The 25,971-nt window shown below is 35.0% G+C and overlaps 1 protein-coding gene across 1 annotated transcript in view; it reads left to right on the forward strand.

The window, feature by feature from the left end:
* Positions 1–25,971, forward strand: part of noi (splicing factor 3a subunit 3 noi) — a 103,052-nt gene that overhangs the window by 63,086 nt on the left and 13,995 nt on the right. Inside the window, exons 9-12 of the mRNA XM_076517608.1 lie at positions 8,397–8,462; positions 9,412–9,480; positions 16,767–16,834; positions 19,888–20,068. Of these exons, the coding sequence (XP_076373723.1) occupies positions 8,397–8,462; positions 9,412–9,480; positions 16,767–16,834; positions 19,888–20,068 (384 nt within the window). The remainder of the gene's footprint in view (positions 1–8,396; positions 8,463–9,411; positions 9,481–16,766; positions 16,835–19,887; positions 20,069–25,971) is intronic.

Genomic DNA, 25,971 nt, shown 5'->3' on the forward strand with positions numbered 1-25,971 from the left:
GTGAATTTTCAATTTGTTCTACACAGCAAATGCAATCAAGGAGCAAATTGACGCATAGCGCACCACTGGGGAGAAGGTTTCCTCGTAATCCAGACCATAAGTCTGCGAGTAACCTTTGGCCACCAGCCTACTCTTGAACCTCTTTACTTTTCCAGTATTTCTATACTTAACTTTGAACACCCACTTACAACCTATAGGTTTTCTTCCAGCTGGTAATTCTACCAGATCCCAGGTGTCATTTTCTTGTAAAGACTCAAATTCCAGATCTGTGGCTGACTTCCACTCCTTTGCATTGTCACTTGACATTGCTTCACGTAATGTGTTTGGCTCTAACATACTGCATAACTTTGCAGTGTGACAAACTGATTCATTTGCTGCTGCCATATCAGCATACTCATCATATCCATAGCGGATGGGGGGGTTTCCTGTTTCTTGCTGGTCGTTCAGCTTTATCTTTAGCTTTAACTTCAGTTTCTTGGTCCACTTGATGAGATATACTCATTTGTCACAGGGTCTTGATCAAATTCTGTTTCATTAAAGATAACATCTGCTCTTGACCAAATTCTGTTTCATTAAAGATAATATCTCGCCGTATGAAAATCTTCCTGGATTTTTCATCATACAGTCGATATCCCTTGGTGCAGTTATCATATCCTGTGAAACGTACCTTCATAGACTTCATGTCTAATTTCTGTCTTGATGCATCTGGCACATGTGCATATGCAAGACATCCAAACACTTTCATGTGTTCTACATCTGGTTTCTTCCCACACCGTCTCTCATATGGCATACTACCATCTTTCATTGCCAATGTGGATACTCTTTTACCCACATATGCTGCAGTAGTTGCTGTACATTCTTGGTAACTTAGCATGTGATAGCATTCTTCTTTCTGATTCCACAAGAGTTCTGTTTTATCTTTCAGCAACATCATTTTGTTCTGGACAATACGCTACTGACATCTCATGATGAATGCCTCCTGACTTCAAATATTGCTGGAACTCATTTGACGTATATTCTCCGCCATTATCTGTGCACAGGGTTTTTATGCGCTCTTCAGATTCATTTGAGTACAACTTCTCAAATTCCTTGAATTTCTCAAAGACTTATGACTTCTATTTCAAGAAATACACTCTGTAGCATCTTGAGTAATCATCAATAAATGTAACAAAGTACTTGCTACCTCCAATAGATGGAGTTTGCATAGGACCACAGACATCACTGTGTACCAGTTGCATTCTTCCCTTTGATCTGATTTCTCCCACTGACTTAAATGGCTTTCTGTGCATTTTACCTTCAGTGCATCCCTCACAGAAACTGGCTTCATCAGACTTCTGGAATTTGATTCCACTTACATTTCCACTCCTGACAAGCTTCTATAACTGTGAAACACTGACATGCCCTAGTCGTTGATACCATATATCCAAGCCATTCATGCATCTGTTTGAGGCTACTGAGGCATTCTCAATAACACTGGTCTTACAGTCCAGTTGGTATAGACCATCATCCTTTCTTGTACCCATGCCATGGAGTTTTCCTGATTTACCTCACATGTAACATAGATTGACTCCAAACTGCACAATATTTCCTTTTTCAGTAGCAGCTCGTACTGAAAATAGATTGCTAGCTAATTTTGGTATATGAAGGACACTCTTCATTGTAACATGCTTTGAATTACTGACTTTAAATGTCATTTCTAGTTTACAGTTTCCAACTCCAAGAGCTTCAACAGTTCTTCCATCACCAATTCTAACTTGCTGAGGTGTGCTAAATTTGTGATAATTTGATAATATATTCCTCTGGTGTGTCATATGCCTAGATGCACCAGAATCCACCAACCCTTCCCCATTTCCTATTCCTTTATCCTGGTTTGTTACAAAGGCAACACCATTGTTTCCATCAGTATAATCTTCCACCACATTAATATCCACATTCTTAGCTTTGTGGACCATTTCCTTCAGTGTTCGAAAATTGCGTTTTATATGTCCTTCTCTGCCACACTTGTAACACTTGAAACTGTTACCCCTTTTCTTTGTTTCTTGTGTTCCATGTGGTTTTAAGTTGCTGCGAGTGGCTAATGCAGTTGATGATGTTTTATTCGATGTGGTCTTTTTCTTCTTTTGTTCTTCATTAATCAGTGCCTGTTTCACAAATTCTAATGAGATATCATCAGTTTTGGTTTCCAGGGCTGTTACAATTGTATTATAGCTAGCTGGCAGACTTCCAAGTAAGGTAACAATCTGATCTTCTTCTGCTATTTCCGCTCCAACCGCAGCAAACTGATATGTTAATTTCTTCATTTGTTTTAAATGTTCCTGGACTGTCATGCTTTCTTTCATCTCACATCGAAAATACTTCTTTTTCAAGAATAGTTTATTGGCTAGTGTGTTCCTATCAAAGTGAGCATGCTGTTACATTCCATGCTTCCTTAGGAGTTGTGCATGAGGTGACAAGATAGAGTTGTGCACCTTAAATATTCAGAACAATTGTTGAAAATGTTCTTTCCCTTTTCCTGTTGAAATCTGCCCTTGTTTGATCATTGGCTGTCTCTGCCAATACCTCTGTTTCAGTCACATGGTCCCATAGGCCTTTTCCTCTCAATAAATGTTCCATTTGAAATTTCCATGTGGCCGAATTATTTTCTCCCAACTTATCAATTGATATTTTATCTTCCATTGTCAAACTATTTCAACCACAATTGTAATATTCCTTTCTTTGATTTAGATCTATTTCTCCCTTTATATGGCTTTAGAAAATGGAGTGTCAATCAGTATTTTACTTATAGTTTATCTTGGTATTTCACAATCGCTTCCAGGCAAAGGAAATGAATCACCCAGTGCTTGTGATAAAGTATCGATGTAAATCCTGTGCCATCCAACAAATATTGTCATCCAAAACTGTTCTACAGTAATCCTCAGTATCTCCTGGATTACTTGTACTAACAATTTTAAAACAATTTTATCTGTTTAAGCACTATTAGAGCATTCCTGGACCCATAACCTGTTAATATGTGTTTATTCATTGAGTACACATGTACAAAAAAACAACAACAAAGTGTGACATCACAATACTTCCTCTTCCTGTCATGAATAATGTTCTCCTTGAGTTATTCCTAACTACAGGTGGCAGCACTTATCTCAATATTCTTAACATAATGTCACCAAATGCCAACTCGAACCATATTGTATAAACTGTAATGGTACGCATCCTTCTTATTTTACCTCTTGCCCTAAATGGGTAGAAGAAAGAGAAGTACAACATCTCAAGACAGTTAACAATCTCACACAGAGGCTCGAAATTTATTATTACCTATTCCGACCAGAACTTATGCTGCTGTAACCCTGTTCTACTACTACAGTAGGAGTCCAAACAGAACTTACCTTATTCCCTACACAACTTTCACCAGCAAATCTTAATGAAACACTTCCCTAAATCAACACAGTTCGTGAATCAGTGTCTCCTTCCATCTCTGTCCTGACCACACTTTCCAGTCATTGCTAAACTTCACCTTCTTCAAGTCAAGATGTTTCCATGGGGTCTCCCTCTCTTGATACCCCAAAAATTAAACAAACAACTCGTCCTCACCCTCAATCATTAGCACGTGTATCAATAAATTCAGACCCAACTATTCTAGCAAAAGCAGGATCCGTAGAGGGCGATAGGCCCACATCCAATAAAGAAAAAAAAAACATGGTCACAAGCAAAAGGACTCTGAAATAATTACACATGGCCACACTAATCCAATGGAACTGTCAAGGTTTCCATTCAAATGTGACTGACATCAAAGATCTGATTGACTTTTATCATCCCATATGTCTTTCTTTACAGTAAACATTTCCACAGCCTACAAATACAGTTACTATCCTCCACTATTCATTATACCAGAACGACAGGCTATGTTTCAGATGGGGACATGGGGGAGTTGCATTGCTGGTTGATCAGCATGTGCCTACCCGATCCCTATCACTGACCACACACTTGGTGGCTGTAGCCATCTGTGTCTCCTTGGGTTGTACCATCACTATTTTCTGTCTATACCTTACACCTGAAATGCATTATAATCAATCAGACCTTGATACCCTCATTGAGCAACTGCCTATTCTCTTTTTAATCTTGGGAGATTTCAATGGACATAATCCCCTCTGGGGTGGCTCCCTTATTGATATGAGAGGGCGTGCCATAGAGCATATGCTCCTGACCCACAACCTGGCTCTATTCAATATTGGCTCTTACACACATTTTCATGTACCTAGTCAGTCATTTACAGCTATAGATCTTTCTATCTTTGCTACTCACTCACTTTTCCTGGGAGATTGGCTTTAATCCACGAGGTAGTGATCATTTTCCCATCATCTTACCACCCGACTCATGTACCTCTGTGGAAGTTGGTCCAGGCCTTCTTTCACTAATCTCTCGGAATTTGATCCTGCCATCTTATGTAAATCATCCCTAGATGATTGTATAACAGCAGTAACCAACTGTATTATACAAGCTGCTACTTGATGCATTCTTAAAATCTCGACATGTTCCCTACGGCATCCCCGCCCTTGGTGGAATTCTGCCTGTTCTATAACACAGAAAACTCAGAAGTGTGCTTGGGATAAATTTCGAAGATACTCCACACTCTCAAACCACATTGCATTTCAGCAAGCCCATGCACACACTCGGCAAGTTGGACATCAAAGCCAGAAAAAATCTTGAATTAAATACACCTCCAGCATTTCTTCAACCACCAGCACAAAAGTTATAAGGGATGAGATCTGGATGGTGAGTGGAAGATATACTTCTGTCCCCCTCTCTATCTTAATATCTGATGGCCACATGTATCTAGCTCTTCAAACTTATCTCCTTACTTTTTAGCCATTAAAACACGGGCAGAGCATCTGCGTCTTTCCTTTTCAACTGATCATTCCTATGACTACAATCGCCCTCTTACACTGATGGAACTCAAACTTGCAATTCATCGGTCTGGCAATACATCAGTTGGACCTGATAATATACATTATAAGATGTTACACCACCTTTCCCAGAACTCTCTTACTATTCTCTTAGCTGTCTTTAATTGGATATGGCAGGAAAATGTCTATCCTGATGTTTGGCGACAAGCTATCATACTCCATATTTTGAAACCTGGGAAGGATTCAACGATTCCTTCGAATTACCATCCAATTCCTCTGACAAGTTGTCTCTGTGAGACCTTAGAGAGGATAATCAATGCTCGCCTCAGTATGGGTTCCAAAGACAATGCTCTTTGATAGATCACTTAATTCCCCTTGAAATATCTATCAGAGAAGTCTTTTTGAGGCAACAATATCTTGTTATTGTTTTGGTCTTACCTTCACTCATATGGATTGCGTGGCAACTTGCCACTTTTCATCAAGCAATTCTTAATGAATAGCCGATCCCAAGTCCATGTGGTCTCAACAGCTTCTCATTTTTTCCCACAGGAACTTGGAATTCCTCAGGGCTGTATTCTGAGTGTCACACTCTACATTATAAAGATTAATGCCATCAATGAGCAGCTACCCCCTACAGTTTCAAACGGTCTTTTTGTTGATGACTTTTACATCTCATGTCAGTCATTAAACATGAAGTTTATTGAACGACAGCTACAAATTGCAATCAATCAGATACTGAAGTGGACCACAGCAAATGGTTTTAAACTTTCACTCTCTAAAACCGTTTGAATACGTTTCTGCCACAAACGGGGAATCCACTCAAATACAGAACAACATCTTAATGATGTTGTACTTCTTGTCATCCCTGAAGCAAAGTTCTTAGGTCTTGTATTTGATTGTAAATTAAACTTTATATCGCATATCAAGCAACTTCATATCAAATGTCTAAAAGCATTGAACATTCTCCGTGTCCTCTCTTCTACTTCTTGGGGAGTAGATCGATACTCCATGCTCAAAGTTTATCGTGCCTCTGTCAGATCCAAACTTGACTATAGGTCTGTGGTTTAGGGTTCTTCCAGAACTTCAGCACTGAAAATGTTGAATCTTGTCCATCACCAGGGGCTTCGGCTTTGCATTAGAACCTTTTGTACTTCTCCCTGCAAAGTCTGTATGTGGAATCTCATGAACCCCCTTTATATATAATCTCCCTTTGCAACTGTCTCTAATGTATGCTTCCAAACTTTGATCATTTCCACAGTATCCTACCTGGAGTTGTGTTTTCCAACCACAATGGACCACACTTTTTAATAACAGAAAATCTGCCATTGTTTTCTTTTAGTCTCCGTATCCAGGCACAATTAGAAGAATTAGATTTATCTTTAAATAACATTGCAGTTTCTTCAAATCAGTCTATTCCACCATGGCAAATTACTGTCCCCAGTTGTAACATGTCTTTGAGTCATCTGAGGAAAGCAGATACACCCGATTGGAAATATCGCTTTTTCTTTGCTGAACATCTTTCATATGATTCATCCATTCCTATATATACAGATGGTTCCAAATCGGGTGGCTCAGTGGGCTCTGCCATGGTTTGTGACAGTTTGATTGTGGCACAAAGTGTCCCCCCCCTACAGTTTCTGTTTTCACAGACGAATTGTATGCCATCTCTGTTGCACTAAATCATATTGAAATAATGCAACATACAAATTTTACAATATATACGGACTCACTCAGCTGTCACTTGGCCCAGGAATCATTCCGTGATAGTCACCACCCTCTTCTCACCAATATCAAAAACAAACTGGCCCATCTTTCTCTCTCATCTGTGTCTATCCAATTTTTTTTGATACTCGGTCATGTTGGTATTTGTGGGAATGAGATGGCCGACACAGCAGCAAAGTCTGTCTGTTCTGGATCTATCATCCCAGTACCCATTCCATACATGGGCTATGGTCCAGTTATCAAATCCAGACTGTACACCAGATGGCAGGCAACCTGGAATGAGCAACACAATAACAAGCTTTTTCAAATCAAACCTTCTCTAGGTCTTTGGCCCTCTTGCTTCTGTAAGGATTGAAGAGAGGAGGTTGTTTTGACAAGGCTAGACATTGGTCACAGTTTTTTAACTCACCATTTCCTTTTATCTGGTACTGCTGCACAAGTGTGTGGTCTATATGGCACTCGGATCACATTCATCCACATTTTATTATCATGCTGTCGTTACAACCTATAACGAGGAAACCATTTTAAAGATATTTGTCAGGCAGTTTTGCCCATGTTATAGGTGATACTGCTTATCTCACTCATGTTTTTACATTTTCAAGAGCCATTGGTCTCTTAATTTAATTTAAGGTTTTTTTATTGGACTATATATTGTTTTAGCATGATTTCTTTTACACATTTTAATGTTTTAACACAATTTCTTTTACACATTTCAATTTTTATTTTGACTTGTACCAAGGACTGGAAAGGATAACTTCAGGTGACTGACTGCAAATTCGACCTTGATGCTTCAGTCTTCCTGGCATGTCTTAATTTTACACATTTTAGTGTTTATTTTTCTTTTGAACTGTACCCAGGACTGGAAAGGCCAACTTCAGGTGACTGACAGCAAGGGTGTGCTTCTTGCTTCAGTCTTCCTGGCAGTTCCTAATTTTACATATTTTACTTTTTACCTTAATTTACCTATAACTATACTGTACCACATCTTGTCTGGCACAGATAGCCTTGTAGCTTTGTGCCAACAAACATTGAATACCTACCTATATGCCTTTGATGAAATGATATATGCAAGTCCATTCCAACCATATTGGTTTATCTGCAGTTTAACATGGTGTTTGCTGACTCATACTAAATATGTACAAAACTACAAATTAGTTATGGCTTAAGAAGAAGTTAGTGTAATATAAGATAAAAGAAAATGTTTGATAGTTTAAGAGTTGAGAGAGAAAATTGTCATGTTCAATGAGTAACCCAAGAAGAATACAGGCAGAGAATCAAAATAAACATTTTATGTGTGGTGTAAATAATTAATTGGAATTCAGTAAGAATAAAAGAGATTGTTAAGTATTTTTAGTTGAAGCAGGAATAAGTTCATAGCTTATGAAAATTTTCAAATAATGTTTAGTAATTCGCCTGTTATTTAGTTGACAGATTTGGGGGTACCTTTTCACATGCGAGTACTTTTTTTTTGCATCATTGCTTATTGATTATAAATTTTCATTCACATGCCTCACTGTTGTCAGTTTATCTTATTTCATGTTTAAGTTAGGAAATTTCTAACAATTTGAATTATCTGTCTCATAATATTATGTCAGATGTGCATTACTTTTGGAGGAAACCTTATGTCTTATAAGATATAGAACTCATTTCTGTAATTTGTATTGGGTAAAAACAAGTAGAACAAATACAGTGACAAGCCAAACATTATAGAAATTAGTCTTTTCTTTCATAATGTTTTATTAAAATTTAGTACATAACGATACTGAAATATTCTAGGAAATGGAAAATGTGTTGACTGAGTTCGAAAAACAGTGGGAAACAGGAACCTTTCCTGGTTGGCCCGTAAGTAGATACAATTTAATTTTTGTGATTACAAAGACTTAACAGTGGTTGGGAACAGGTTTCTTGTGATTGTGAATTAACTTTCAACATGGGTTCGGACAATTTAATCAACCATATGATCCCTTTCTACTTATTTAAAGACTTTATAGATTTAATACTTTTAACTTTCAGTATAGGGTGTATACCTTTACAAAACTTAGCAGTCTGTAAATAAACATTACAAATCTTTCATATACAAAAAATCATATTTTTAGTGAAGAATTTTTAAAAAACTAAAACATTTGCTTTTGTGAAATGTAATTTTCATGTTAATATTAAAAATACCATTTTCTAATCTCAGATATTCTTATTATAATCATTACAATGTCATAAATATACCTCAGACTTTTTTTTCAGTATAACTTTATATATTTTATCTGTTATTTTCTTTACTCTATCTCTGTATGAGATTAGTCAGTTTGACCAATCTTGTACCCATGAAAAATCAAAATAAATCTAAATCAATTTTTTCTTTCCAGAAAGACTTTAAATGTTAACATAAAACTACATTCATTTATTCTAAGTAGCATTAAGCTTGTGATCTATGTATCTATTTATAATTAAATTTTATTGTTTTATTTTCCTTTTGATTGGATTTTTAACCATTTCTAACTACTATTTGCACCATTGTAAGTTGTAAATCACCTAGGGCATATGGAGCTTATATTACATCATGGAATTACGTTATCCACGAGTTACTACAAGCAGTTCATGTGCATTTCTCATAAAATATTTTTGTTATTATTATTTACTTTACTTAATCTAACAGTAAAAATATTTCATGAGAAATGCACATGAACTGCTTGTAGTAAGCTGTGAGTAACGTAATTCCATGGTGTAATATAAGCTGTATGTGCCCTAGGTGATTTACATACAATAATGTCTTGAATTATTTTTCTTCTGGATTTAGAAAGAAACAGGAAGTGCATTAACGCATGTAGGTGCTCATCTTGACTTGTCAGCTTTCTCTTCATGGGAGGTAACTATATAGTTTGTTTATTTTATTATTTTGACCCTTTAGCTGTCACTTTATGACAGGGGAATTTATTTGTTTTAGCTTTGCTTGTTAGCATTTTTTTCTTTCTTTGAAAAAGTTTTATTTTATTTCCATATATCATCCATCTTCTCTCCACTAATTTTGTCTTTGCTATATTCTTTGTATTGTCCTTATCTTTACATGTCATTCTTTTCATAGGAGGAAGGTTTATTTTTTAGTGTAAAACAGTTTTTTGTGAGTGCAATATTATACCTGTTCATTCTAAATTTAATGAAATACAATTTTAAATTAAACATGATTTGTACATATTCCTGTAAGTCTTGAAAAGTTTGTGAAAATGTGAAATTAATTTCCATGACTTATAAATGCTTGAAAAGTAGTTTATTTGTTATTAAGGTTTGGAAAAAGTGTGGAACTTCACTACTATTTTAAGATTATGAAAATAATTTACTAGGGAAGATTTGGTATTGGAATAGATATAAAAATTGGTATGGTACAAGTAGAAATTGAAGGCATTCTTTGTAATCAAAATTAGTAATCAGTGGGAAAATCCAAAGCCACAAACAAATCTCCAAAATAGCAAAGTATGAATACTTTCATGATATTCATGCCAGTATACCCCATTATGCATGTATGTACATGAAGCACATATAGAAGTAATAATTTAGTGAAACACTTTAGATTTGTGTATACATTACACACAAAAAAATTTCTTATATAAGTGAAATATTATTAAAGAATGCAAACACATTCATAAATATCAATAGCCCCTCAAGGTGGGTTCCTGTACGTGGTGAGGGACTTCCCAGAGATGGTCCCGTACTTTCAGTTTACCTCCTCTGTAATCTGAACATTTACCCTCATGTCTGCAGTGAGTGGTGACCCATGGAGGGGAGGAGAAGATCCTGGTGGTTGAGGGATTCAACCCCAACACACCACGTTTGCCTTGAATTCCTGTAGAGGAACAGCCTTGGGGTGGCTTCCTTAGGGTCAGTTACCTGATTCACCTGGGCTAGGATAAACCCGTACTAGTGTTGGATGTTCTCAACAGGTGTTGTGGACATTGTGTCTGATGCTGGTGTTTGGGTATAGTGCTCACAAAACCCAGGTGTTGCTGCATTGTCCTTGTTTGGCATTGCTGTGCCTCCCTTTGTTGGGCTTCATGGTTGGTGGGAAGGGTGAGCACTGAAATGTGTTCCAGTTATTATGGATACCCCTATCCAAGAAAAAATAAACAAAAATGGAAAAAAAAGATTATTGGAAAATGACCATGTATAACTGACTGTTGTACAGTCACCATCACAGTCAGATTCTGTGTCTCGATTTCTGATTATGTCTTAGGGCAGATGTCTCCCTTTTTATTCAAAAGGGATAAGAGGAGCTTGCTAGTCTCCCACAAGTCAGTAAGGAGGTTACACTCCGGAGACATTTTGGTGAAAACGTCTTCACCACAACATACCAAATACCTCTTGAAGTTGAAGGTGATTGGGGATATACCCATTGAGGTGACTCCCCATGTAAATTTGAATATCTTCCAGAGGAACTAGAGTTGAGAGGAATTTAAAGAACAATCTTGAGTTGAAGATTCTTGCTGGTTATTCCAGCCAAGGTGTTTCTGCAGTGTGCCAAATCTCCACTCAAAAATATGGAATTATACTGCCTACCAATGTTCTGATTTTGATGTTTAGATCACAACTGTAAAGGCAAGTTACGTGAACTGTAAGCTACAGCCAAAAATTCCCAACTCTCTGAAACGTTTTCAGTGTCAGCAGTTCAGTCACTCAGAAATATCATGTCTTGGTTCTTTAACAAGTGCTAGTTGTTATGACCATGATTCTTACGAGTATGAACTTGAACCACACTGTGTCAACTGTTGTGGATCACATCCCTTGTAATTTTGTTCTTGCCCTAAGCGAGTGAAGGAAGAAGAGGTGCAACTTTTAAAGACTGTACACAAAATCTTCTACCCACAGGCTCAGAAATTATTGTTCCCTACTCCATCTCAGTGGCTCAGCAGTATGTCTGCAGACTTATAATGCTAAAAACCAGGTTTCGATACCCGTGGTGGGAAGAGCACAGATAGCCCATTTGGGCCCAGCATGGCCAAGCGTGTTAAGGTGTTCAACTTGTAATCCAATGGTTGCAGGATCGAATCCCGGTCGCACCAAAAATGCTCGCCCATTCTGCTGTGGGGGCGTTATAATGTTACAGTCAATCCCACTATTCATTGGTAAAAGAGTAGCCCAAGAGTTGGCGGTGGGTGGTGATGACTAGCTGCCTTCCCTCTAGTCTTACACTGCTAAATTAGGGATGGCTAGTACAGATAGCCCTCGAAATTCAAAACAAACGAACAAACAAACCATCTCAGACATTTGCTGCTACACTTTGCTTCACTGCAACAATAGGTATGAAGAGAGATTTCTCCATGCCCTCCAACAGAGTTATTTTCAAACCACCTGAAGAGCTTTTTTGCCCTCCATAATTAAGGGAATTGATCAGTTAACATTTACTCCTATCTTTGCTCCCACCACTCCTTCCAGTGGCTCCCTGGATCCACTTCCTTTGGCTTTGGGTTCTGGTGTTTCCTCAGTTTCATCTTCTTCTCTGGACCCTAGATGCAAAACAATTATTTGTTCATGGTCTTAGTTACTGAAATCTTCATCCATTGACAGAGACCTACCAACTTGATTTAGGGCAGTATCCATGGTGGGTAATGGACCTCCTCTTAGTAAAGAGAAAAGATGTGGTCGAAAACTGAAGGGTTTTCCACCCAGTTCTCCTCCACCTAAGTAAAGATAGCCCCTTTGATACACTGTCAAGGTTTCTGTTCTAATTTTGGATCTCATCAAGATGCTGATTGATTTTTATCATCCTGTGTATCTTTCCTTACAGGAAATGTTTTTGAAACCTGCTAATATAGTCATCTTTTGGCAGTTTTCTTTATTCTGTGATTGTGTGATGAACAAGTGCATGGTAATGTAATGCTACTGGTCAACCAACATGTCTATGCCACTCGATACACCCTTGGAGGCTGTAGCCATCTGTGTTTCCTTGGGTTGTACTATCACTGCTTGTTCTATCCTTTTCTTGGAGAGACCTATGATTGTTCAGGCCTTGATATTCTAATTGAACAGTTGCCTTGTCCCTTTTAAATTCTAAGATACTTTAATAATCCCTTCTATGGAGGTGCTGATATTGATGAAAGGGGTTTCTCCACAGAACATATGCTCTTGGATCACAACCTTTCTCTCTTTGATACTGGTGTTTGTACTTCATTTTATGCACCTAGTCAGTCTTTTACTGCTATTGTTCTCCCTGTCTGCTACATTCACTTTTCTCTCGCTTTTCTTGAAGGGTTGACAGTGACTCTTGGGGCAGTGATCATTTTCCTGTCATTTGAGAGAGACTAGCCATGGTTGATGCAACCTGTCCTGCCTCCCTTAATGGAAACTGGATGAGGCCAACTGGTCATCTTTCACTACTCTCTCAGCAATTAATCCTGCCATCGATATACAACTGCATGGCAGCAGTAAGCGACTGTATTGTCCAAGCAACTGCTCAGTGTGTTCCTAAAACTTCAACACGTTTTCCATGGTATTCTCATCAGTTGTGGAATGCTGCTTGTCACAGAGCATGGGGAGCTCAAAAACAGGCTTGGGATACTTTTTGTAGGTATCCCACAGTTGCAAACTGCATTGTTTTTCAGCAGGCCCATGCACATCCTTAGCAAGTAAGACATCAAAGCCAGAAGGAATTTTGGATTAAATTCAAAACCAGCATCCCTTCTACCACCAGTTATAAAGTCAAGATTTGGAATGGCAGTATACATCTGTCCTCCTTTCAGTCTTGCTCTCCAATAACTAGGAAGTTGCTTATGCCCAGGGCATTCAATGCCAATACTTTTGGTGAAAATGTTTTTCATACATCTAGCACTTCTACTTCATCCCCCCCACCTTCTAAGGCATCGAGACTCAGGCAGAGTGATTGCCTCTTTCGTTTTTGGCTGATCGTCTCTGTGATTACAGTCACTCCTTTACGCTGGTGGAACTCAAGCTTGCTCTTTGTCGGTCTGGCAGTACATTAGTTGTACCTGATGACATTAACTATGAGATACTGTGTCATCTCTCTCCTGAGAAGTTGCCATTCTTTTGCTTGTTTTTACCAGATCTGGCAGGAGAGCTGGTGCAGGGCTCTTGCCCTCCCTTTTTCCAAACATGGGAAGGATTCTGAGATTCCTTCAAACTACTGTCACATTGCTTTGACAACATGTGTCTGTAAGATCTTAGAGAGGATGGTTAATGCTCATCTTGTTTGTTTCCTTAAATGAAACGATCTCCTCTTGCCCGCGTAATGTGGATTCTGACAACAGTGCTGCACTGTGGACCACCTGATTCAAATTGAAACATCAGTCAGGAAAGCCCTTCTCAAGCGACATCTTGTTTCTGTAATATTTTACCTTGAGAAGGCTTATGATACTACGTGGAGGTGTGGCATTTTGTGTGACCTACACTCTTATGAGTTGCATGGCCATTTGCCTGTTTTTATCAAAAAAAATTTTTATGCACTGGTGATTCCAAGTTCATTAGGTTTAATGAACTATGCTCTTTCGCATAGGAACATGGAGTCTCTCAGGGCTGTGTCTTAAGTGTTGCACTTTTTAGTATAAATATTAATGCTATCACTGGATAACTCCCTCCTACAGTTGAAGATGAACTTTACATCTACAACTTCCACATTTCATGTGAGTCATTGAGCATATGGTTTATGGAGCAGCAGGCTGCCCTCAGTTGTTTACTGAAGTTGACCACAGCAAATGGTTTTACCTTTTCTCTCTCTAAAATTATCTGCATGCACTTTTGCTACCATCAGGGTATTCACCCAAATCCCAGTCTTAATCTCAGTGAAGTTGTGCTTCATGTGGTCCCTGAGATAATGTTCAAAGCATTATATTTGACCATAAACTGACTCTTTTTTTTTTTTTCACACATCAAGCAGGTATGCTTCAAGTGTACCAGGGCACTGAATATCCTCTCAGGGAGCAGATCGATGTTCTGTGCTGAAGATCTGTGATGCTCTCATTTGATTGACAATGGACTATTTGTCTGTAGTCTGTGACTTTACCAGGATCTCCGCCTTGAATATGTTGGACCCTGTTAACCATGTGGGCCTTTATGCTCTTCTTCAATCTAGAGTTTGTGCACCGAGTCTCATGAACCTTCTCTACACCTCTGCCTTTAGTAGTTGTCTTTACTATATACTTCAAAACTTCAATTCTTACCATAACATCTCACATGGGTTTGTCTTTTGCTTCTTCAGTGGACCATGCTTTATCAGAATAGACTGTCTTCTATTGTTTCTTTTGGCCTTCATATCCAGGCACAACTATGGATGACATTGCTGTTTCCAACCCATCCCAACATGGCTTATTATCATCTGTGCCTGTGATACTTATGCCATAAGTATTTTATTTTTTACTCTGCTAATCACAGTTATTTTGGAAAGAATAATAACTCACAGCCTTTTTCTGATTTGATGGAGCATTTGAAAAATGCAGCACCTGTAGGTTCCTGGATAGTTTTTAATTGTGATAACAATGACCTTTCTTGAATCAACAAATGTAGATGCAAAGATTATATCTAGTCTGAAAATGATTTTAGATTCTTATTCATGATAAAAATGTTTGAGTGTGATATCAACAAGTTGATGTTGCCAGTCATGGAAAATCCGATCAAGTATTTCTCATTGGTTATATCTACTATTAGAGAAGCTAACTTGTGTAACACCACATATATAAAAAGCACGAGACTACCCTGTGGTGTAGGTCACCTCCTCCTCCATTTGTGGTACATATTACAGGTACATATACTATAGATGACAATGTACCTGTAACTTAGAAAAGATTATTACAGTTATATTTCAAACAAGAATTAACAAACACTATACATATTTAGCACAACAATGATGAATATATTGAAATACAAAAAGCAGTAATATATGAACAATACCTGTTAAAATGCTGCAGACCAAGAAATATGTCCTAAAAGCTGTTGTTTATAACCAGTATTGATCCCACATGATCATGTAGGAGTAGCTGTTTGACCAAAACCATGAGAATAGTGTACACTTTTTGTTGTTTTTAATTTACTTTTGTTTATTTATAAAGTGAAAGCTGTGATTTTTCAACATTGCTTTGTTGGTGGCATATAATCTCTACCTAAGTATTTGTTGTTTACTGCTCTGTAATTGGACCAATAGTGTTACTGTTATTTTATTTAATCAAACCCTTCACAACTCAGCTGGGGAGGAATGGCCTTACAGTTTTTTTCCTTGTAATTATCACCTTCACCTTAAGTGTATAGACTGAACTGTGGCCAGGAATTTAACTGTATAATATTGTTCTTTGCACTTGGAACTAACTGCAGTTGCAAGAGTTAAAGCATGTATCATTTGTTTCAGTGAACACATTTCAAAAAGTGTACTAGTTTCTGCTAGTACAATGACATCTATTTTCAGTCGCCATGCAGTTCTTTATCATATTAATCTAAAATTTGAAAGCATAATATGCAACTGCCTATTGTAAAAAACGCAAGTATAGAGGACAACATTTCAAAAGTCTTTCATCATCCTCTACACTTTTTTATTTTCTTTATAACAGGCTATAGCCATCCATTCCAGCTTACTCATTGGTTAATATGTACTTTTGTTCTCCTATTCTCCACTCTCACAAACACCTAAACAATAACTACTTTTGTATCTGTGTGTGTTTTGTTTTTGTCTCAGGTTTCTTTTTCTTTGTTTTATTTAGTTTTTTTGAATGAGAAATGTGTTTATAAGATGTTTAATTTGTGTAAACTTTAAATAAAGAGTTTTTTTCAGTACTCTTTAACTCAGTAGGTAGTAACTTGAATTAATTTAGGTGTGTAAATAACATGGATTTGCTCCAAATTTATTATTCAGTATTACCAACTGTTTAATGATTTTACATATATATGTATTTGCTTAAAGTTTGTTTTAATCGTTACTGAATTTTCTAGAAATAAACAGTTTTTCTTTCCAATAAAACTGTTACCATTGTAACTGTCAAATTTTTTTACTTGGATAGTGGAAAGTCTTAGTTTATATATGTGTACAATATTCTAAAGAATATAATATAAAGAAACTTGTAATTTTGTTGTATCTTTTGTTATGTGTCATATATTTTGTTCAATGACTGTTTTTAATTTTCATTGATTTTTGGAGTAGACAGTTAAATAATTTTGATTTTTCAGGAGTTGGCTTCTCTTGGATTGGATCGTCTTAAATCTGCTTTAATGGCTCTTGGTCTAAAGTGTGGAGGGTATGTACTAAAGTATTTCAGTTCAGATGAAGAGTATCGTACAAAAAATTTATGTGCAAACTTTATCATAGTAAACAGTAAAATTCATTGAACAGGTAATAGGTAGGGAGCATACATAGGTATATTTCATGTGAAGTTCCTTAATTATTTTTCTTTTTATAAATATACTTACATTGAAGTGTTGATTGTAATTAGTAAGTGTTTTTCATTATTCATGTTTGAATAAATGATTAGACTTTTGATAACAGACATATTTGTCAAGGTGTACAAATATTTGCAGTGAAGTTATAGTGATAAATTTTATGTGTATCTTTGATTAAATATATTTGCATGAAAGTGATTGAAATGCAGATATTGAGCATTTTTATTTGTATACATAAATGTAGTTGGATTGAAACAGTTGGGATATAAATTACAGAGATTATTTGTCCAAAAGTAAGCCATTATAAATTGAACTGTTTAATTTTTTTTTATTTCTCCAGATATAAACATGGTTTCTTTCAAGTAATGGAAGTATAGATATGCATTTCTTATTTCTCCAGTATGCACAAGTTTACTCCAAAATAATAGTGTTTATAATTTTGATTTGTACACTGAAATAGATGTAAATATCAGTTGGTTTTATTTCATTAAAGTAGAAGCATTTTTAACATTAAAATATTTATAAAGCAATAAATAAATAAAAGGATCTGCAATAAGCACAGCTAATTTTCTATTAATGTAAATTAAACTTGTTTTTTTTTCCTTCATTGTTTGACTTAACATGTATGGTGCACATCTTTATCCTGCTAATGTTATACAGGAGGACCATGCAGAATCTGTAAAGAACATATACATAATGTATTAGCTGCTTGTGCTCAAACTGATTTTGGTCCAAATACATTTATGTCATTTCAGTTAACCCTTTCAGAACTATGCATTCTTTGAACTTTTATCATAATTTAATTCACCAACTATTTGTACTCTATTGATGCACATGTTTATAACCAAGAGAAAATGCTTGGTGTGCGCAGTAATCTGGTAATGATTGTAGGATATATTTTAACATGAATTTAGTACTTTGTGATATTGCTTTCAAGGTTGAGGAGATATACAATAAACACTATATGCATACTCATAAAATTATTATACAAATCTATTATGAAAAAACAAAAATCTTTAGATAAATCTAAGTAATATTTTCATTTAGCATTGAACTGATAGACATTTTAAGTTTTCGTTTCTTCAGAAATGCATATTTTGTTAGTAATAGTTGCTGTATTGTGTCCATATACACAAATTTTACCAAAATAATGTAATATTTTTACAGAGATAAGTGATGACATATAAACAAAACCAAAGTGAAGTAAAAATGAAATTGTTCTAAATTGTAAGTAAATAACTAGTAAAGAAATGTTAAAAGCTCAGTAAATAAAGTGTCACTGTCTGATTTATTTATGCTTTAGCTCAGTTAGCTATTTGTTAACTTTCAGCATATTGATCTATTTACAATGTTTTTTTTTAATTGAATGATTTACTTTTCACATACATTTGTTTGTGGTTGGAAAAGATTATGAGCAGGTTCTAGTTATTTTAATGTGTATGATCTTATTAACTACCACTTAATTACTCAAATCCATTTTCTAGTTTTCTTTTAGAAGTTTCCGTGTTGAGGATATCAAGCTTGTTTCATAAGAGTAAAAAAAAACCAAACAAACATAATTTGATATGTTTCTTTGTCCCATTGAAAAGTAAAATCTTTATTAGTTATAGTCAACTAGCTTCTGTAACACACTTGCCATAATCAGATCTGTGATTTAGGTCCATCAAGCTTAATCTGTATGAAGAATGATACAAGTTTAACAGTACATTCATTAACATATCTTCACAAAAATTAGTAAGATTTTGTTAAAGATGCAAATATTTTCTACTTGGAGAGTGATATTATTTTAATTAAGTATTGTAGCTGAAGTTTGTTAGTTTTGTGTTGTAGTTATTTTCACTCAAACTGAATATTACGTTGTCTGGAAAAGTCCGTTCACTAACATCATGCAAACTACTATCAGTGTCAAAGCCTGTACTTCAATTGAGACTTCACCAACACTTAAAAAATCTTGGCTACAACTAAAGATTCTGACAAACAAATATCTTGAAACACCATTTCTAGATGATGGCTTTATAGACAAAACCACTGTCATGAATAAATGAAGTTTTTTGTGAAATGAACAAATGCTTATGTTTTTAAATGCTGCGTTCTTTATCATATATTTTAAAGATATAAAAGACTGCATATAAATATGATTCTAGCTGTATATCTGTGATATCCATTGCTCTAGATACATTTTGCTCAATCCAAAGTGATTCAGGCCAGCTGAGATAGAACACACACATTGGTGGTCAGAACACAGGTTAATTCAGATGGTAGAAGTGGATGTGTTTACATGTTCTGTTATAAATATACTTACAATGAAAATACAGTTTCTGATGCCCTTTTGTTTTTGAGATAGCTGTTTGTAGTCAGTGACTGTTTATCAACCTAAACTTTTATTTACATGGAATTATTTGTTCATAATGACATCACAGAAATAGTTGTTGTATTCTCAGTTTTCTGTTTATTTATTGATAGGATGTGTAGGAAATGATTATTTATATTTGTGTATATCTGTATTAACATTGAAAAATCAACTTAAAGATTGTTTTTATTTTTCTTTCTATTATTTTCCAAACTATTTGATATAAATAATTGGTGTTTTTACCTGAACAACTATATGCACATTTGTACAAGAATAATTTGAATGCAGATAGTGTGTATGTTTTATTTGTATAGCTCATGAAGTAAAGAATTCGTAATGCTATAAATATGTATGATGTAACTTGACATAAGATTCTGCTATTATGTATATTTTGTTTTGTGTTTTTTTCAAGAACTTTTTGATTCTGTAAATTTTCATTATCTCAGATTTCTTAAATATTTGTTACATTTATGTTTATTTTCTAACTTTTATTTATACCATAGAAATACATCTTGAGGTTAAATGTTCATATATGTATGCTCGTTTTTCATTGTATTTTAGGACCTTAGAAGAAAGAGCTCAGAGACTTTTCTATACAAAAGGTAAAAAGTTGAGTGAACTAGATCCAGCCTTGTTCACTAAATCTAAACCAGGTAAAGCAGGCAAAAATAAAGACAGTGAAAAGCAAAAGGAAATTGCCATATTAGAAGCACAAGTATATCGATTAGTGGAGATTCTTTCCGTAAGTTATTTGTTTATAGTCTCACTTAGTGTAAAAAGAGATTTATTAAAGTTCCTCTAAGTAGGAACTGCAGAATGGCTGCAGATTTTATAAAAACAATTCCTTCTCAGGGTGGAGGGGCCACCCACATGACAGACAGTTTTTCTCACTTTAAAGAAAGGAATATTATAATCATGGGGCATCACCTTGACAAAGGAAAGAATGTTGTTAGTTTCCATATAAGATGCACTGTATTATAGCAGTTTTTCTTACTTAAATGACTTTTTTACTAACCTAGTTTCATGAACAAGTAATGTTAAGTGAACCTAGTGGCAGCTTTGACTGGCTTTCTGTGTTAAGACCAGAATGCTTAATATGCACAGAAAATTCATGTACAGTGAAATCTTTTGCATTTGAGTGCTTTTGTAATGAAGTAGCTTTTCCAGTTTTTCCATCTTGTCGAACCAGTCACTTTGAACATAGTGGATACTGTGTTAATGGTATATATTATTGATCAATAAATATATGGTTGTAAACTAGACAAGATAAGCAGCAACTGGTGAAAAAAAAAGCAATTATATCTGTAATAAACTTAGCAGTTTATTATTATGTACATTGTCAATCATTGTTTAACCAAACAAGTATATTGTTTCATTATCTTCACATAAATCATAATGTTTTTCAAATCGTTGATTTACTTTCAGAATGCATAGTGTGTATATTGCTTTCTTGTAGCAACAAATATTACATTTTAATATCTGTATTTCTTTTAAAACACAGTAACTTGACTGAAGCATAAATTAGCCTCATGACTTTTATATGTGCATCCCTACCTCTTGGTTCATTCCCTGAAAAATTGTTGTAAATTAATATTTATTATGAGCATGTTATGTTTTGTGATCAGTAATCATCACCCCATTTCCTGATTTAGTGGATCTTTACTTGACTTTTGTTTAGTCATTTGCAGATTACTAAATTAATTATTCATGGCAAATCCATGATCATTATAATAAATAGGTGTATGGTTTTGGAACACATATGCAGATTATTGATTAAATTTCTTACTGCAAAAAAGATAGGTACATAACAAAGAATCTAGATTACAAATAATCTACAATGTCAATTTCCAAACTGTGTATATTAACTGAAAAGGTGAGAAATTGTTAATATACTTGCATTCCACATTTCACATCTTTTCTTGACCTTTGGTTTTAACCAGCCACCTCTAACTTCAAAATGTTAAAAACGAATTAAAGCAACTTATGTATAGATAAAGAAATGTAGAATGGTTTACCTTTGCCCTTTCAAAAACCACTTACAGCATATACAGATAAGAGGAAACACAACAATAAAACAAAAGAACATAAGCAAGAAGTGCAACCTTACATAAACATTCAAATTCTTCTTTAATCATTAGGCAAAACAAACTTAACTCTCTCATTGTGAGTAGATCAAAGCACTCATGTTATGACTTGTTAGAGAATTACATTCAAAATTTAATTAGACTATTTTTATTTTATAAGAATAAATTTAGTATGAAAACGTATATAAGTAAATTTTAATATTAGTTTTGTGTTTTTAATTTTATAACAAAATATTTAAATAATAAATACTCTAACTTCTGTAACATGAGAATTATAATTTTTTTTTCTCTAAGTCTTCCACTTTCTCTAATTTATGTACCTTCCTTCTGAGAAGTATGAAATTTAACACACATTACACACTACAATATCTGATATTAGCCAGGCAGAGCATAATTTTTTATAGCCTTTGATCTTGTTTGTTTAGAGCTTTAAATCAGAAAATCAGATCCATTTGCCATGCCTACTTGTCATATTTTCTCTTTCCCAAACAGTCAGTAGTTTTCTTGGACATTTTATGCTGGAAGACTAATAGGAAGACAGTTTTAACCTATTAAATAACATATTGCATTATATGACTTTCTATTTATATATAGACATTTGTCTATGTCACTTCTAGTTTAAGCATTATTTCTATAGGAAACACATCAACAACCTGAGCTGAAATTTCAATAGCTCATAATGCACAGTTAGAAAGCCAGAAAAATTATGATAGTTATAGGAAACTATTTTCACTTTGCATGTTAGTATTCTTTATTCTTAAGTACATTATTCAATTCAATAAAAGTATATAGTATAATTGTACCATTAGTATAAAAACTTGGCTTAAGCTTCATTAAAAAAAAACGAGTTAAGTACTACACTTTTTGTATTTCATGTGTATTCTTTATTTGTTATTAGTAAAAGTAACTAAAATGTAATGGTAGACTTATTAAATTAGACTAGATAAGATAAAGGGAAAAAAGTGATGATAAGCATTCTTTACAAGGTGTATAAGCTGCACATATGTAAAATGATTTTCAAGAAAAATTATCCCAGGTACATATTACATCTTAGAAGGAATTGGTAGAAGAATACATAGTTTGAAAATTTATGCTATGTAACATTTTTACTTTTTCTTGTTTTTGGGCAGAAAATGTTATTTCTCAATTGCTTATGCGTAAAGTAAATGGAAAAGACTTATTTTATTCTTCAAACTTTGCTTTTGTCACCTGGGTAATGAAATTTTCAAATTTACCCATTTTCCAGAACATTCCGGGTACATTCAGTGCTGAGTAGCTGATAGAGAATTTTCTAGAACTTACAAGAATTTTCAAGAACCTTTTAGAATTTTCTAGATCTTTTCATAGTAATATATAGAAGAGCTCACCACTTCAATTTAGTTCTAGCTGCCTAAGTGAACACATAGACCTATCCAAAGAGGCTTTACCAAGTTTCCCTGTAATCTTTGCCTTTCGGACAGCAGGGACACTGCAGCACACTACAACAAGAAGCATTGGCCACAATGTACCGAGTTCTCTGTGAGGAGGCACAGTATCAAGTGTGAGCCACCAGTGGACCTCCAAAAAGTGTTGTTCCCACCATTGCACATAAAATTGGGTTTTATGAAACAACTTGTCACAGCTCTTGATAAGGAGTCTGCAGCCTTCAAGTACCTTCGAGACTTTTTCCCTAAGCTGTCTGAAACAAAGGTCAAAGTTGGTGTCTTTGTTGGACCATAAATAAAGAAGATCCTGAAGTGCACAGAATTCCCCAAAAAGCTCAGTAGGAAGGGAAAAAAAGCTTTGGGCAGCTTTGTCACAGTGGTTCAGTACTTCTTGGGCAATCACAAGGCCAAAAATTATGTGGAACTGGTTGAGGTTCTGGTGAAAAACTATGGCAAAAAGAGCTGCAGCATGTCCCTGAAAGTCCATATCCTTGACGCTAATCTTAGCAAATTCAAGGGATAACGTGGGAGCATATTTAGAGGACCAAGGCAAGTGCTTCCACCAAGATATACTGGACTTTGAACGTCGCTACCAAGGAGTGTATAATGAAAACATGATGGGAGACTATATTTGGGGGCTGATACGTGAAAGTGATTTACACTACAGTCGCAAATCTCAAAAACTACTCACTCCTAAACATTTTTGTTCATTTTTGTATAACTTTAGTATAAATACATGTAAATCTTGATTCATATGTTGTTTTATTCAGATCTTATTTAATGAAATTTGCAAATTTGCCCGTTTTTACATAGAAAATAGGTTAGTTTCTAAATTTCATTATCTAGGTGCAAAGATTGCACGAAAGCAAAGTTTGAAGGGAATAATGGCCATTTTATGTACTTTTATAACATAAGCAATTAAGAAATAACACATACTATCCAGGAACAAATTTTGTGTTACATAGTATTATCCAAAGAAAAAAATATAATGAATACATATTTAAATACCATAAAATACAACATGTATAATCTTACTCAAAACCTGTTTTTTAGGAATGAAGATGTTTTTGCTAGGTCAGTGAAAGGCAGACAATTTTAAGTTCAGACTGTCCTATTTTTCTAACATTTTAAAATCAAACTAACCAAAAGTTGGCACTCACTAATTGTAATAAAACAACTTTTCTCAAGATTCATGCATAATGCACATCACAAAGAGTGCAATATGTTTTTGTTCTATTGCTTATAGTGTAGCACATTCTACACATCATATTTTCAGTTGTACTTACTCAATAATGTCTACCAAGTTGTTATTCATTAGAACTTAGGAAACTGATACCAAATAATACCCGATCTAGCTGAAAGTTATGCCTCTACAAGAGCTATAATCGAATTTACTGATCCATTTGCTACTGTTGAATTTAATTCCTAAAAGCATATAATTTAGAAAAAATATTTACTTGTAATTTTTCCATAATTTCTAATAAACATTTGTTATTTAATGTAGTTATTTCCACTTTCACTCTGAATAGTTCAAATGCAAGGTAATTTTTATTTTGAGTATGTAAATCCTGTTTATGATCTTGCAGTTTTCACATTTCAATTGCATAATTTCTTGAACCTCCTACATGAATATCAGTAGTTTTTAAAGTAAATGTCTATATTTTCTGAAGCATCACTACCTCTAGCTATTATCAGTGTACAGTGCAATGAAATGTTTGAATTTAAGAAATGGAAGTATTTACTTGCCTTTATATAAGAGTCCTGAAATACCTTCTCTGGGTCATATATCTTCTTTACCTTTACCTTTCTATTTATAGTTTGTTCTTTTATGTTTTATTTTCCTTTCCAGTTGTTTGTCTTTCATCATTTTATGCCAAAATGACACTTGATTTGTTTGTTTGTTTGTGTTTTTTTTTTAATTTCGCACAAAGCTACTCGAAGGCTATCTGTGCTTAGCCATCTGTAATTAAGCAATGTAAGACTAGAGGGAAGGCAGCTAGTCACCACCAACCGCCAGCTCTTGGGCTACTCTTTTACCAACGAATAGTGGGATTGACCGTCACATTATAATGTCCCCACGGATGAAAGGGCGAGCATGTTTGGCGTGACAGGGATGCGAACCCGCGACCCTCAGATTACAAGTCGTATGCCTTAATAAGCTTGGCCATGCCATGCCCATGTCACTTAGTGTCTGTAGGACATTATTTATTCATGAAAGACTCATTAGCCGCAGGTAAAATGTTTTGCTCATATCCTTTGTTTAGAAGTATTAATAAAATAGGCAATGAACAAGTAAGCCTATAAAGATCATTATACCTTTCAAATATGAATTTTAAAAGAAATATTACATGATTAACTAAAAGTAAAACCTAAATACAATTTAATTGTTTTAAACTCATACATATAAGGAGAAAAACAAGTGCTTGGGACATTCCTGTTTACAATATCTGCTTTTCGTATTGATTATAAGCTTCCTATTCACGTATCCAAAAGACTGTTGCTTAGCAACAGATAGCTTTGAAATGTACATCTGGTGTCTAGAAGCTGGAAGAGATAATACCTTTTCCTAAGAATTTCCACAATCAGTGGTAGCATTGGTATCCAGAAAATACCTCACAGCCTTACTGCATATTGTCCAGCATGGGACTTTCCACTAAAGTGCACTTTAGCGAGATCAGATAAATATGCAGCAGTCTTCCAAACATTTGCCATAAAGTGTCAATAAATGTGGTGAAAACCAAGGCACTTGCAGAATTCACAGGTTCAGCTTACCCCAAAAGGTGTCAGAAATTCATTTTGCACATGCATAAGTGAACGTTTCTATAACTTTTTGTTCCTATCTGCTGCAGTACCATGAGCAGGTTTGTAGCAGCAGACTTTAATATATGACTAAACCCCAGGAGATTATCAACATAGACCAAACATCATTCCTTTTGCAGCATTTAAAGTGTAAACTTCTGTAGTCTCTTGAAAATGGTTGAAGCATTTCACACACTGAAGGGCATAATACAGAACTTGTATAAAACTCCAGTGGCTCAGCATTGTGTCTGTAGTTAACACTAGAAACTAGGCTTCAGTATCTGTGGTGGGAAGAGCATAGGTAGCCCATTTTATAGCATAATTTTAAGTAAAGAAAC

Source organism: Tachypleus tridentatus, chromosome 8 (genome assembly GCF_004210375.1).
Source record: "Tachypleus tridentatus isolate NWPU-2018 chromosome 8, ASM421037v1, whole genome shotgun sequence".
In the NCBI taxonomy this organism is placed as follows: domain Eukaryota; kingdom Metazoa; phylum Arthropoda; class Merostomata; order Xiphosura; family Limulidae; genus Tachypleus; species Tachypleus tridentatus.